Raw genomic sequence first — 14,769 nt, 5'->3', positions numbered from 1 at the left:
ACATCAGCTCTGAACTGGCACTGAATCCAGGAGACCCAAAACATCACGGTGGCCTACCTGTCAGAATAGGGAGCTACAGAGGTCAGGTGATCAATGGAGCTTCAGCTAAGTCCACCTCACTCACAGAGGGCCCAGTAGGACCCCGAACTCATCCCTTACTTTCTTCCCCAGTTCCAGAATGCGGGACTGGAACAAACACAATTGGCTGCTAGCAGAATCCCCACACTGGCTCCCTGACCTGTGGAGTCAGGGCTACCATGGCAGGAAAGGCCAAGTGGAAGCCATGAGAACTGCCACTACCTAGGAAAATAGTAAACCAAAAGCAATAAATACCACAATCCAGGAAGCACTGCAGAGATCAATGTCACCCTCAACGACTGATAGTCCAGTTTGACTAAGCTAATTGGCCTGTGCAGAAGACAGACAGATCCTAGACAACAACAGTGGGTTATCCTAAGGGGATATGTAATTGCTGCTGTAGCTACTGTGGTTCTATTGCTTGAGCAAATCCCCGTACCTCCTGGTACCTGGTATGCAGCTGCTGAACTGGCAGATACTGTTTTTTCCACCCTGGTCAATAAGGACCACCAGAAGCAGTTTGCTATCAGCTGGCAAGACCAGCAATATGCCTTCACTGTCCTCTCTCAGAGGTAGAGCAACCCTCCAGCCCTACATCGTAATTTAGTCTGCAGGGATGCTGGTCAACTTTTCCTTCCACAAGATATACTCTGGCCCATTACATTGATGACATTATCCTAATTGAACCTAATGTGCAAGACATAGCCATACTGGGGACTAATTGGTAAGACAACAAAGCATGTCAGAGGTGGAAAGGAAAGCTGAGAAAAATTCAGGAGTCTTCTGCCTCAGTCAAATTATCAGGGGGCCCGTGGAGTGGGACATAACTAGATTTCCCTTCAAAAGTAACGGATAAGTTGTTACATGAGGCCCCACTGGCAACCAAAACAGAAGACAACTAGTGCACCTTTGACTTTGGGAGCTACATATTCCTCAGGTGGGCATGTTACTCAAGTCCATTTACCAAGTAGACCAGAGCAAAAGAAGACTCTGCAAAGGGTCCAGGATGCCACACAAACTGCTCTGCCAATTGCACCCTTGCTTGCAGATCCAGTGACGATTGAAATGTCAGTGGCAAATAGAGTTTCTCTGGCAGTTCCCTGAGAGGTGAACAGCACTACACTACTCCTAAGGATTTTGGAGCAAAACTCTGCCATCCTCTGCAGATAACTACTCTCTTGTTTTAGATACGGTCATGCCAGCTACTAGACTGATCATTTAACCATAAGCCATGTTACCATGGGACCTGAACTATTCATCATGAACTGGGTGTTACCTGACCCATCAAGCCTTAAAGTCTAGCAGGCACAGCAACTTTCCATCATCAAATGAAAGTGGCAGATACATGATACAGCCTGAGGAGGTCCTAAAGGTACATCACATGAAGAAATGGCCTAAATGCCCGTGGTCTCTATTCCTGCTTAACTGCCCTCTCTCTCCCAGTCATTGGACCAGAACTACACCATCAGCGCTTCTGAGTGTCCAGCTTGCCTACTGAAGATACTGTACCTTAGGACTTACTAACCTTCAAACATGTAGGCCAATTCTACATAAGAAGTCTTACACACACACACACACACTATTAGTTCTGCTTCTCAGGAGAACCCTAACTAATATATTGATGAGTATTTCTCACTTATGCCTAGACCAAAATCAAACAAATACCTAAATTAATTGAAATGTGCAAATGTTTAGGAAAAGCTTTAAAACCTTTACTGCACTGAGCAGGATGCACACAATGCAACAGCAAAAGGATACATGGCATGAGGAAGAAATGAGTAATATCCTCCTTCTATTAAGTTGAGTCCATTCTAGTGGCTCTCTTCGTGAACTCAATGCTTGTATCCTCTCAAACTTCCTACGTTGAATGATGGTATTTGGAGATGAAGATTTGTCTAAGGCCATACTAACCTGAACGTGCCCAATCTCGTCTGGAGATGAAGATTTGGGGAGGTAATTAAGGTTAGATGTCATGAGGATGGAACCCTGGTCTGATGGGATTAGTGTCTTTATAAGAGACACCAGAGAGTTTGTGCTTTCTTTTGCTTCCTCCACACGCAAACAGAAAAGGGGTCATATGAGCATACAGCAAGATGATAGCTATCTATGAGCCAAGAAAAGAGGCCTAAGAAGGAAATCTACCTTGCTGGCACCCTGATCTTGGACTTCCCACTCTCCAGAATGGAAATAAATTTCCGTTGTTTAAGCCAACTGAGAAATAGTATTTTTTGTGGCAGCCTGAGCACACTGAAACATCTCCACTAATGACTAGCCTTAGGTATTGAAACTGAAGAAAACAGAGACTATATAATAAGATTGGACTGTAGTGATGTCTAAACTTTTTTTTTTTCTGTATTTTGTTGACTTATTTTCTTTGCCTTTTTAAAAGACTTTATTTATTTATTCATGAGAGACACAGAGAACGAGGCTAAGACATAAGCAGAGGGAGGAGGCTCCCTTTGGGGAGCCTGATAGGGTTCTCGATCCCAGGATCCTGGGATCATGACCTGAGCCAAAGACAGATGTTCAATCACTGAGCCACCCAGGTGCCCCTCTCCATTTTTTTTTTCCGCCCATTCTATTCAGTCTGATTTCCCATCTCTCTCTCTCTCTCTCTCTTCTGGTAAACTTACCTAACTCTTCACTTCCCCTCACAGTCATGGGTTAAAAGGAGGGTTAAGCATGTGGCAGAGCCTGTATTCCTGTATTCTAGACCCTACCAATCATACTGTATTATACCTCTGGATATTATAACCGGCCTCTGAAGTTGTCTCTCATATTCCTTTCCCAAGATGTCTTGATTTATAGCTGGAGGTAAAAACAATCCTACCTACCTCAAGGGTACTGGGGAAAGATGAGGGTTTTTTCCTATTACATTGTAAATGTCTGTGTGCAGGAGAAGGAAATAAAACCAACGAGAGAAGTGATATCAGCAAAATGACCTCATAAAAGGTCATTCAACCACATCCCCGACCACACACATAATAATCTGAAATCCATCCATGCACCAAAGTGCCTTTGCAGGAGATCTGGGACTAGGCACTATGGAGACTATGAAACTCCTGTATAGTCCAAGACTGAGAAGAGCCATTTTGAAAAGTTAGGTTTGTATCAGAAGGCTCACTTAACAACTGTGCACCTGGCTATAAACCCAGAAGGAGCTCCACAGTCCAAGGACTTGGCTACAGACCCATCTGGCTTTAGGTCTTTCACCAGCATCATACACCAAAGGACCCAAGAGGAGTCACACCCATATATGCATAAAGTAGTAGGTACACAGACCCTGTCCCAGCTGAGGACCCTGAAGTGGCCCATGAACTTGCTTTAGCCCCTCCTGGCCACAGTCTGGGAGCCCCTGGAGGTAAACCTGCCAAACTTGGATTATAGAGTCTAAAAGGGCTCTATACTCAACTCTAGGACCCCCTGCCAATCACACTCCCTGAACAGGCCTGCTGACACAGGAACCAGGCAAGAGAAACTCCCATCCATACCCCCTGAGATCCTGAAAGAGCCCTATAAGCAGCTCTAGCTTCTTCTTCACAGTTAACAGTCCACCAGTAGTCCAAAGGGTCCAGGTCCCAGTGGGAGACACTCTTGTCTACTGCCCCACCATTTCTAAAAGGACCCTTTACTTGGCTATAATCCCTAACAACCACAGTCTGTGAATACATTTGCTGGCACAGGGACCCAAAATAAGACACTCCCAAATGAGCCTCCCAGAATACCTCAAAGGGCCTTATAATTGGCTCCAGCCCCATCACAGCCACAGTCTACCACCAGATCCACCAACCAAGGGACCCACCTGCATCCCCAAAGATTCTGAAAGCAATCTATACTTGGTTTCAGTACCTCCAAGCCTTGTTCCACAAGCTGTCCTGCCACTACAGGGACCCAAAGGCAGATATCACGTCTGCTCATCAGGAGATCCTGAACTGGCCCTATATTCTGCTCCAGTCCCTCCCACTAGTCAGGGAGCAGTCCTGGCCACCCAGGGACCCATCCAGGGAACAGACAGCAATCTTCTCAGGTCCCTCCCTGATGGGAGCCATACCAGTCCATGCACCTGGTAATAGGCCTGGTGTCTAAAGACCCAACCGTGTACCCTTGTCTCAGGAACACCCTACTTACTGAACAAGGTACTGAGACAGTTCAGTCCACTCAGGGACCAGTCAGCCTCTATGCTCATCAAAGCCCTTGATAACAAGACCAACAACCCTACTGTGGCGTTGTAACCAGTTTCAACCCAGCCAGACTAAGATTCCAAAGGTAATCCCATCAGTACAGAAATAGACAGGAAGGTCTTACCTCATGAAACCAATCTATAAAGACTGAGAGAGGTGTTTGTTCCTTCAAATACTAAATGGAAGAATTAGGCAAATATGAAATCACCGAAAGAAACTAATATAGCACTAATAAATGACCCCAAGAAATGAAAATCCATAGATTACTTGAAAAAGAATACAAAATAATCATCATAAAGAAACTGAATGAAATAAAAGAGAACACAGACTACTAAACAAGATCAGGAAAACCAATGAACCCAACAGAAATCCTGGAGCTGGAGAATACAATGACAGAAATGAAAAATTTAACAGAGAGCTCTAAGAACAGATTTACTCATCCAGAACAAAGAATCAGCAAACTCAATGACAGATTGTTTGAAATTAGCCAGTTAGATGGGGCACCTGGGTAGCTCAGTCGGTTAAGCATCTACCTTTGGCTCAGATCATGATCCCATCCATGGTCCTGGGACTGAGCCCCACATTGGACTCCCTGCTCAGCAGGAAGTCTGCTTCTCCCTCTCCCTCTGCACCTCCCCTTACTCATGCAGTCTCTCCCTCTCTCTCAAATAAATATATAAAATCCTAAAAAGAAAAAGAAATTTGCCAGTTAGAGAAACTAAAAAGAAAAAAGGATGAAAAAGAGTGAAGAAAGCCTATGTGAATTAAAGGACACCATCAAGGGAACAAACATTTATATCATAGGAGTCCCAGAAGAAAGTGGTAGAAAGTTTATTTAAGGAAATAATAGTTGAAATCTCCTCAAATTTTGGGAGAATATGGCATTCAGGTACAGGAAGCTCAAAGAACTCCATTAAAGAACAACCCAAAAATTACTTGAGATACATTATAACCAAATGTTAAGAGACAAAAATGAGGAGAAAACTTCTAAAGAAGGAAAAGAATGTAGCAAGATTCATCATATACAAAGGAACCCCCATAGGGCTACCAATGGATGTCTCTAAAGAAACTTTGCAAGCCAGAACAAAGTAGAATTATACAGCCAATGTGCTGAACAACAAAAAATTGCCAACCAAGAACACTATATCTGGCAAAACTGTACTTCAGAAATGAATGAGGGTTAAAAACATTCCCTGACAAACAAAGGCTTACAAGAAATGTTAAAAAGAATTCTTCAAGTTGAAATGAAAAGATACTAACAATATGAAAACATAAAACCATAAAATTCATACCTTAATTCTGTAATGGTGCTGTGTAAATCACTGTATCTCTAGCATAAAAATTTTTTAAAAATAAAAATAACTAACAGCTTATTAATGGATGCACAATATAAAAAGATGCAAAGTATGACACCAATAGTTTAAAATGAGAGAAGTAAAAGTATAGAGCTTCTGTATGCAATTTAATGTAAGTTATTATCAGCTTAAAATAGACCATTATCGCTACAAAATGTTTATATAAGCTTCATGATAACCACAAAAGAAGAAACATAGTAGACATGTAAAAGATAAAGAGAAAAAAATCCCATATCAAAAGACACAAAGTGGCTGAATAGGCTTAAAAGAAAAAAAAGAAACAAGATCCAACAATATGTCTAAAAGAGGCTTACTTTAGTGATAAGGAAACAGGCTGAAAGTGAAGGAATAGAAAAAATATCCCATGTAAATGGGTATACTTATATCACATATAATAGACTTTTAATTAAAAATGGTAGCAAGAGACAAAGAAGGTCATGAAATGGGGATAAAGGAATCAATTCATCAAGAAGATATAATAATTTTAAGTATTTACACACCCTACATTGGAGCACCTAAATATCTAAAGCAAATAATAACTGAAGGGAAAAATAGACAGCAATACAGTAATAATAGCAGACTTCCATACTCCACTTTCAACACTGGATAGATCGTCCAGACAGAAATTTAATAAGGAAACAGCAGACAGACCTAAAGAATTTTATAGACGAAAATGGATCTAACAAACATAAATGGAACAGCCCATGCAACAGCAGCAGAAAACATTCTCGAGGATACACAGAACACTCTACAGAACACAACTTATGTTGGGCCACAAAGCAAGACTTAAAAAAATCTAAGGAGCCTGAAATCACATCTAGTATCTTTTCCAACTGCAACAGTATGAAACCAGAAATTACTTAACAGGAGGAAAAATGGAAAATTCACAAAAATATAAAAAAAGTAAACACATTCGTGAACAACCAGTCCTGCCACTTCTGACAACATGCATGGACTTAGAGGGCATTATTTCAGTGAAGTAAGTCGACAAAGAAAGACAAATACCATATGATCTCATTTATATGTGTAATATTAAAAAAAAGAAGTTATACTCAGAAAAAGGGAGTAAAGATAAAAAGGTGGTTTCCAGAGGTTAGAGAATGGGAGAAATGAGGAGATGTTGGTCCAATGGTGCAAACTTCCAGTTATAAGATGAATAAGTTCTGGGTATCTAATATTCAGCATGGTGATTATAGTTAACAATATTATATACTTGAAATCTGCCAAGAGTAAATCTTAAATATTCTTAATAATACATATGTCAACTAACCTTACTATGGTAATCATTTTGCAATATATACATGCATCAAATCATCACACCGTATACTTTAAATTTATACCCTTTTTTAGACAACCCTATTTATTTATTTATTTATTTATTTATTTATTTATTATTTATTTATTAAGATTTTATTTATTTATTCATGAGAGAGACAGAGAGAGAGAGAGGCAGAGACACAGGCCGAGGGAGAAGCAGGCTCCATGCAGGGAGCCTGACTTGGGACTCAATCTGGAAACTCCAGGATCACGCCCTGAGCCAAAGACAGACACCCAACCACTGAGACACCCAGGCATCCCAAATTTATACCACGTTATATGTCAATTATATCTTAATAAAACCAGCACAGGGTTAGGGGCAAGAAGCCAACAGGAAGGAGCAAAGATGAAAAATACAGGAAAGAATCACAGGAACATTATTTGAGATTCTGGGTTCCAAAGCTCTTTATGTGATTCTTTGGTTTAAATCAATTAATTTCCTATTGTGTTTTAATTCAATCTCATTAGAGTTTTTATCTGACTTGAGCACTGACTTATAATCCAGGGTAAAATTTCATAAAATCAAAAACCATCAAAATTATACAGTTATAAAACACAAAAGTAAATTTGCTAGGACACAGAATCCAGGAATATATCTAAAGAAAAATTTAATGTTACCAGTGTGTGCTCCAGATAATTTTAATGTAAAGATAATTTAATGTTAGGGAATTCATTGATATAGCCCACCACATAGCAGTAGGTCAAAGGTAAATAATGATTATTTTAATAGTATCTAATATTTTTAGTGTCAAAGAAACTACTCATAAATGTAAAATCTATTTTTTTTTAATTCTTATAAAATAGGATTAAGAGGATACTCCACTAAATGAAAAATAAGCCATTAACAAAAATCATACATAACCTTGAATGTCTAGATGCATTCCCGGTCATGTCAGGGTCAAGACAATGATGTACACTAATTATTTGAAATTATTATAGAAGTGCTATCATTGTAACTACACAAGAAAACAAATCCAAATTGTAAATATCAGAAAGGAAATCAACATTTTATCTACAGATCATGACTATTTACCTAGAAAATTCTAATATAATTAACAATAAAAATAGGTGGCACAAGGGGTATGGCGGGTAACAAAATAATCATATACAAATGAATGTTTTTCTGAATATCAATAATACCCAGTCAAAAACACAAACAAAATAGCTTTTCCTTCCAATAAAATCAATTAGAAATTATAACATAACAAATTAGAACACGTGATAGGAAAAAAGGGGCCTATTTATAATAATAAAAATATACCCAGCAATAAAACAAAAAACCCCAAAAAACCTTTATGTCTAAATCTTTAAAAGACTCCCCAAAAACAGAGACACGTACCATGCCCTCCTATTAGAAGACTCAATAATATAATGATGTCACTTTTCCCCACTGCAAGTTTATAAATTTAATGCCATCCCAACAAAAATTCCAAAGTGCTTTTTAGTTTTTTAGTTTTTAATTTTTTTGTATCTCAACAAAAATTTCTCAAGTTCATCTGGAATGATAAATAAATAAAAATATCCAAGCAAAGTAGGAAAAAAGAATGAATGGGCATTTATATGATCAGATATTAAAAATACATTATAAAACCAATAAAAACTAAAATAAGACAGTACTAACACATGACACATGAATAATTAGAAATATCAGTGGGCATGGAGAGAGAAAAACAGAAATGAAACCCTAGAATATATAAAAATTTAATAAGTAATTTAAATAAGATTTCAAATTAAAAGAGGGATTATAAATGAGATTAAGGCAAATGATAAACCATTCTGAAAAAAATGACATTAGAACTCTGCACACAGTAATGATTAAAGGGAAAAAAAAGAATACCAACCTCATACTATATACACTCAACATTCCCCTGAATTAAACAGGTGTTAAATAAAATACAAAGTCTACTAGAAAATACCAGAGAATAATATATTACACTGAGAAAGATCTTATAAAATATGTAAGTAAAAAAAAAAAAAAAATGTAAGTAAAGTTAGAAACTATAAAGTAAAGGAATAATAGATTTAAATACATAAAAATGCAAATATAGCAAAAAAGTTACTAAAAACAAGAGGCAAGAAATAAGCCAAGCAAAATATCATATATACAGAACATTTATATGACATTAATGTTCTTTAAAATCAGTAAGACACAGACCAATTTTCAAGTGGACAAAGAACATCAAATAGGCAAATCACAAAAGGAGTAAGAATATAGAGACAAAAAAATTAATACCACTAACAATCAAGAAAGAGTAAAATAAAAAGGAAACCACCACTGAAGTTTTAAAATGATAGATACCTAACCTTGACTATGTTATGGAAAATTCAAGCATTTCCTACTGAAAACTGAATGGAAGGTAAACTATTAAAAACTTTTCTAAAGAGAAATCTGGCAAAACTCTATCTAAAATCTTAAAAGTACGCACACTGGGGCACCTCAGTGGCTTAATCAGTTGAACATCTGACTCTTGATTTCAGCTCAGGTCATAACCTCAGGGTTGTGGCACTGAGTCCCTCTCAGGCTCCATGCTCAGTGTGGAGTCTGCTTGAAATTCTCTCTACCTCTCCCTCTGTTTCCACCCCCTCCCCCCACCCACCCTCATCCCTACCCACTCATGGTCTGCCTCTAAAATAAATAAATCTTAAGAAGGGGGGGGGGGGGCATGTATATCCCATCATAGTAGTTTAACATCAGAAAACAGTCATAATATTCGGAAATTTTTATATAAATAAAAATTGCCTAGCACTGTTTATACTAATTCCAGCAACCAAGTTTTTTAGTGGCAAAGACAGGCACAAAAATACAAAGATCTTTTTGTAAGAAAGGAAGGACAGAATTGGCACCAAAAATTCTGTAGACACTGAGGTAACTTGCAAGTCCACCTGACTTTTTCACGAGTCATGTCACCAGTCAGTTATGATCTCTCCCTCCTCATCCTCTACTCTCCTCTAAGTTGATTTCTTCCACTTGTTCCACATTTCTGCTCCCCAATATCTCTTGTATATGACTGAGGTTTACCCTGACACCTTCTGGTCCTGCTCACTCTTCATGGCATCGCTAAAGAATTCTTACAGTTTCTGCACTACTCTGAATTATCTTTCTTAATTATATATTCCAACCCCAAAGGGAATTTGGCCTAGCTCTTCTCATATAGAAATTACTAATGGTAAGTCAGAGGCTAATTCTTGACTCATGTCTGATCCAAAGAGTGGTGATTAGGATAGCAGAGAGCGTGGACAGACACGCATGATGCCATTTCTAGTACAGAGACATGCAAGCGCGTGCACACACACACACACACACACACACACACACACAGTCCCGGCAATCACCTAAGAGCCCCCATAATAGCAGACTAGCTAATAAATTATAGCACATTGATCAGGAAAAGAAACACACACAGTATATCACAACATAGACCAGGGGTTGGTTATATGTGACTGCCAATAAAATCTAAACAGTTGAAAAACAGCCATTCTTAATTTTATCCGTAGTGGCTTTGTATTTTCCAAAATCTATAATAAATACTAGGTTTCTTTTATAAATCAGAAAAGAATAACTACTTAGTATAAGGGTTTTTTTAAACTTTTAAACTTTACTTCATAAAGAGAAAACATTTTGGTTACCTTTCCATTGTCACATCTTGTGCCTTCATTCACCATCCCAGGATCTGGAACATCTGATCCTAGCTGGAAATCCACACCCCAACATTTGGTGCCTTTACTGGGAGTCTGAATAATAGCAGGCACGATTCCAAATACAGGCATGTCTTGTACATTCTCACACTGAAGCTTGCCACACAATGCATTCCTATAAAGATACAGTCATAATGCAAACACAAAATGCACCCAGTATATATTAAAGAAAAAAGTATATATTTGGACACATAAAGTTTATTGATATTTAGTTGAAGGGAATCTAAACAGAGAAAATGTATGAGAGTGAAGACATCAAAGCAGTTCTCTTAAAATATAGCAGAGGTAAATGGATGCTGAGATACAGATTAGTAGGGAACCAGGTAGTGCTCATTCTCCTTCTTCCATCTGTATAGGGATCAAAAAAGCCTAATGAAAAAGTTGTTTATAATTTTATAAATGCTTTCACACAGAAAATAATACGACTATACCACAATTCAATTGTGACTTTTTACAGAGTTACGGTAAGGAGCAAATTAGATTCTGTACTGTAAAATAACCAAGAAAGGACTCTACCCTTCTTGGCTTGGGCTAACTCTTAGTTACTTACCTTAAGACTCAATTCATTAATTCACTAAAATTCCTATCACCAACACTGTGTTAGCTAAATACCTTTGCTATATCCTTTCATAACACACTAAATACCACTAACATCAACTCTTATGGTACTGTACTGAAATTTTCTACTTGACTATCTTGTGATCCAAGTACCTACCCTCCCGTTCAATCTCCTTTTATGATATCAAGTCATTATAGGATATTATTTTCCTCTAATTCACCTATTCCTCTAACTTATCACCCTCTAAAGATTTCCATTCTAGATATCATAAAACTATTTTACTTCTTGAGTTAAAATCTATCTCTTTTTAACTTTTCCTCACCGGTCCCAGAACTTCCACATGAGATCACTGGGCAATTATCAATCATGTAGTTCCTAAACAGAGCTAAATGTCAACAGAGCAATACCCTATAATCATTTCTCATGAAACAAGGAGGCTTCCCTTTAAATATGTTCCAGGTTGTCTCACTGCCTCTTGAAGCACACTACTCAGAGAGGGTATGAAATTTTGCTTATAATTTGACAAAGAACAAATGTAGTTCACACTTCCTCCATTTTAGATATTGTACTACTATTAAGCCTAAGATTACAGTAGCTTTTTTGTTAACTACATCACATTATTGATGCCTTTGAACTGATCACTAGCTAAAATCTTTATTTACTCTTTGCATATACTGTTAACTCTCCTCTTCGACCTCCATCCTACACTAACAAGAGTTAGTAATTTTGTCTCAACTTTACATTTATTCTTATGTCACCATTTATAATGTGCTTACACTTTGAGCATCAGTTCCTTCATCTGAAAAACAAGAGATAAGTAATAATGTCTACCTCACATTGTTGGTTAAAATTAGAACCTCTAAAACAAAACATAGCATAAAGCAGACTTAAGTTAAATCTATTGGAGCCTACCAAAATCCATGTTGCTATGATATACGTAGGGTTTCATGGGTAGTCTTAGTGACATATTAGAGTAAAAGGAAAATACTCAATGTTTAAAAAGCTGTTGCATATCAGTAGGAAAAAAATAACCACTTCCACAGAAAAAATTAGCAAAGACACAAAAAAAGCAATTCACAAAATAAAGAATGCAAACAGTCAACAAAGCTAAGAGATGTTCATTGTTACAAAGAAAATCCCATTGCAAGCCTCAATATAACAATTTGCTTCAGGCAAAGATAATCAATACATCGCGCTAAAACCGTGAGATGAAACATTTGTGGGAAAATAGCTATTTATATGGTACAAAATCATCACTCTTCCACATATTACCTGATAAATGTAATGGGAAAAACATAACTCTACAGTAGCAAGTTATCTGGTCATCACCACTTAGTATCAGTAATAAAATAAACAACCCAGAATTATGTGCCTCCTTGACATAATGTGCCAGTTATGATGTATTCTTCCTGAAAATATTTAATGTGAATCTAGTTAAAACTTTAGACTTAACTTCTGATTTATAAAAAAAAAAAAATCAGGGGATAGAGACACAAGTTCAGCAATACTAAGAACTACCAAATAAACGCAGAACATGGGCCATTCTAAAAGACCACTGGCCCAGTTTATTTCCTTAGGTCACTATCATTGAAAAGAAAGAAATAATAGAAGACTATATTAGATTAAAAGTGACTTAAGTGGCATGACAACTACATTCAATGCATGATCATTGACAGAATCCCAATGTGAAACAAAAGCAGCTATGAAACACATTTGAGGACAACTGGAGAAACTTTAATATTGACCAGGTATTATATGATATTAGGAAATTATTAATTTTGGTAGGTCTGAAACTGCTAGTGTGAACGACCAGATGTGTTGGAAATGAATACCAAAGAATTTAGCAGTGAAGTATTGTAATGCCTATAATTTACTTTGAAATGGTTTGGCAAAGTCTAGACAAAATAAATATGACAAAATATTAACAATGTTCTAATCTAGGCTATATGGGTTTCATCACAGTATTCCTTCTACTCCTCTGTATAATTGAAATCTGTCATTTAAAAAGTTTAGCAAGGGCAACCCGGGTGGCTCAGTGGTTTCTCTCCCTGCCTGTGTCTCTACCTCTCTCTCTCTCTCTCATGAATAAATAAATAAAATCTTAAAAAAATAAATAAAGTTTAGAAAAAGATGACAACATCTATATACCCGAGAGACAAGAGAGCTTTTTCACACAACAGTACGATCTGCACAACAGCGTCTGCAGTATATACAGCAGAGAGCTGGAAGGGGATTAGGGAATAAGACTATCCATTTGCATAAAGACTCTGGAAAGAAACACAAAAGATAAGAGAACACACACCTGTTCAGCAGGGACCAGGTAAAGAGGATAGGAGTAGAAGCCACATTTTCTCTACATCCCTTTATACATCTCTTAAACAACAACAATAAACTTAAATATTTACAAATTTATTTAAAATAAAAATGAAGTATCTATTTGATATAACAAATTGGAAAAGTCCAGATAGCCCCAGAACAACACAGGTTCAAGCTGCACGGGTCTACTTAACACATGGATTTTTTACAGTACAGTACTATAAATGTATTTTCTCTTCTCTTCCCTTTTTTTTTATTGGAGTTCGATTTGCCAACATATATTATGACACGCAGTACTCATCCCGTCAAGTGCCTGCCTCACTGCCTGTCACCCAGTCACCCCATTCACCCACCCACCTCCCCTTCTACTACACCTTGTTCTTTCCCAGAGTTAGGAATCTCTCATGTTTTGGCACCATCTCTGATTTTTCCCACTCATTTTCTCTCCTTTCACTATAATTCCTTTCACTATTTTTTATATTCCCCGTATGAGTGAAACCACATAATGATTGTCCTTATCTGATTGACTTACTTCACTCAGCATAATACCCTCTGTTTCCATCCATGATGAAGTAAATGGTGGGTATTCATCCTTTTGGATGGCTAAGTAATATTCCATTGTGTATATAGACCACATCCTCTTTATCCATTCATCTGTCGAAGGACACCATGGCTGCTTCCACAGTTTGGCTATTGTGGACATTGTTGCTAGAAACATCGGGGTGCAGGTGTCCCGGTGTTTCACTGCATCTGTATCTCTGGGGTAAATACCCAGTAGTGCAATTGCTGGGTTGTAAGGTAGCTCTATTTTTAACTCTTTTTAGGAAACTCCATACAGTTTTCCAGAGTGGCTGTACCAGTTCACATTCCCACCAACAGTGCAAGAGGGTTCCCCTTTCTCCACATCCTCTCCAACATTTGTTGTTTCTTCTCTTGTTAATTTTCACCATCCTCACTGGTGTGAGGTGGTATCTCATTGTGCTTTTGATTTTGATTTCCCTGATGCCAAGTGATGTGGAGCATTTTCTCATGTGCTTCTTGGCCATGTCTATGTCTTCTTTGGTGAAATTTCTGTTCATGTCTTTTACCCATTTCAGGATTGGATTGTTTCTTGGGTGTTGAGTTTAATAAGTTCTTTACAGATCTTGGATACTAGCTCTTTAATGGATATGTCATTTGCAAATATCTTCTCCCATTCTGTAGGCTGTCTTTTAGTTTTGTTGACCGTTTCTTTTGCTGTGTGAAAGCTTTTTATCTTGATGAAGTC

The 14,769-nt window shown here is 37.6% G+C and overlaps 1 protein-coding gene across 1 annotated transcript in view; it reads right to left on the bottom strand.

Moving 5' to 3' along the window:
- ADAM9 (ADAM metallopeptidase domain 9) overlaps positions 1 to 14,769 on the bottom strand; it is a 137,957-nt gene that overhangs the window by 32,055 nt on the left and 91,133 nt on the right. The window contains exon 16 of the mRNA XM_077849229.1: positions 10,559 to 10,742. Coding sequence (XP_077705355.1) covers positions 10,559 to 10,742 — 184 coding nt within the window. The remainder of the gene's footprint in view (positions 1 to 10,558; positions 10,743 to 14,769) is intronic.

This window comes from Canis aureus, chromosome 15, assembly GCF_053574225.1.
Source record: "Canis aureus isolate CA01 chromosome 15, VMU_Caureus_v.1.0, whole genome shotgun sequence".
Taxonomy (NCBI): Eukaryota; Metazoa; Chordata; class Mammalia; order Carnivora; family Canidae; genus Canis; species Canis aureus.
Note: the sequence above shows the minus strand (reverse complement) of the source record. Positions and strands in the feature narration are given on the sequence as shown.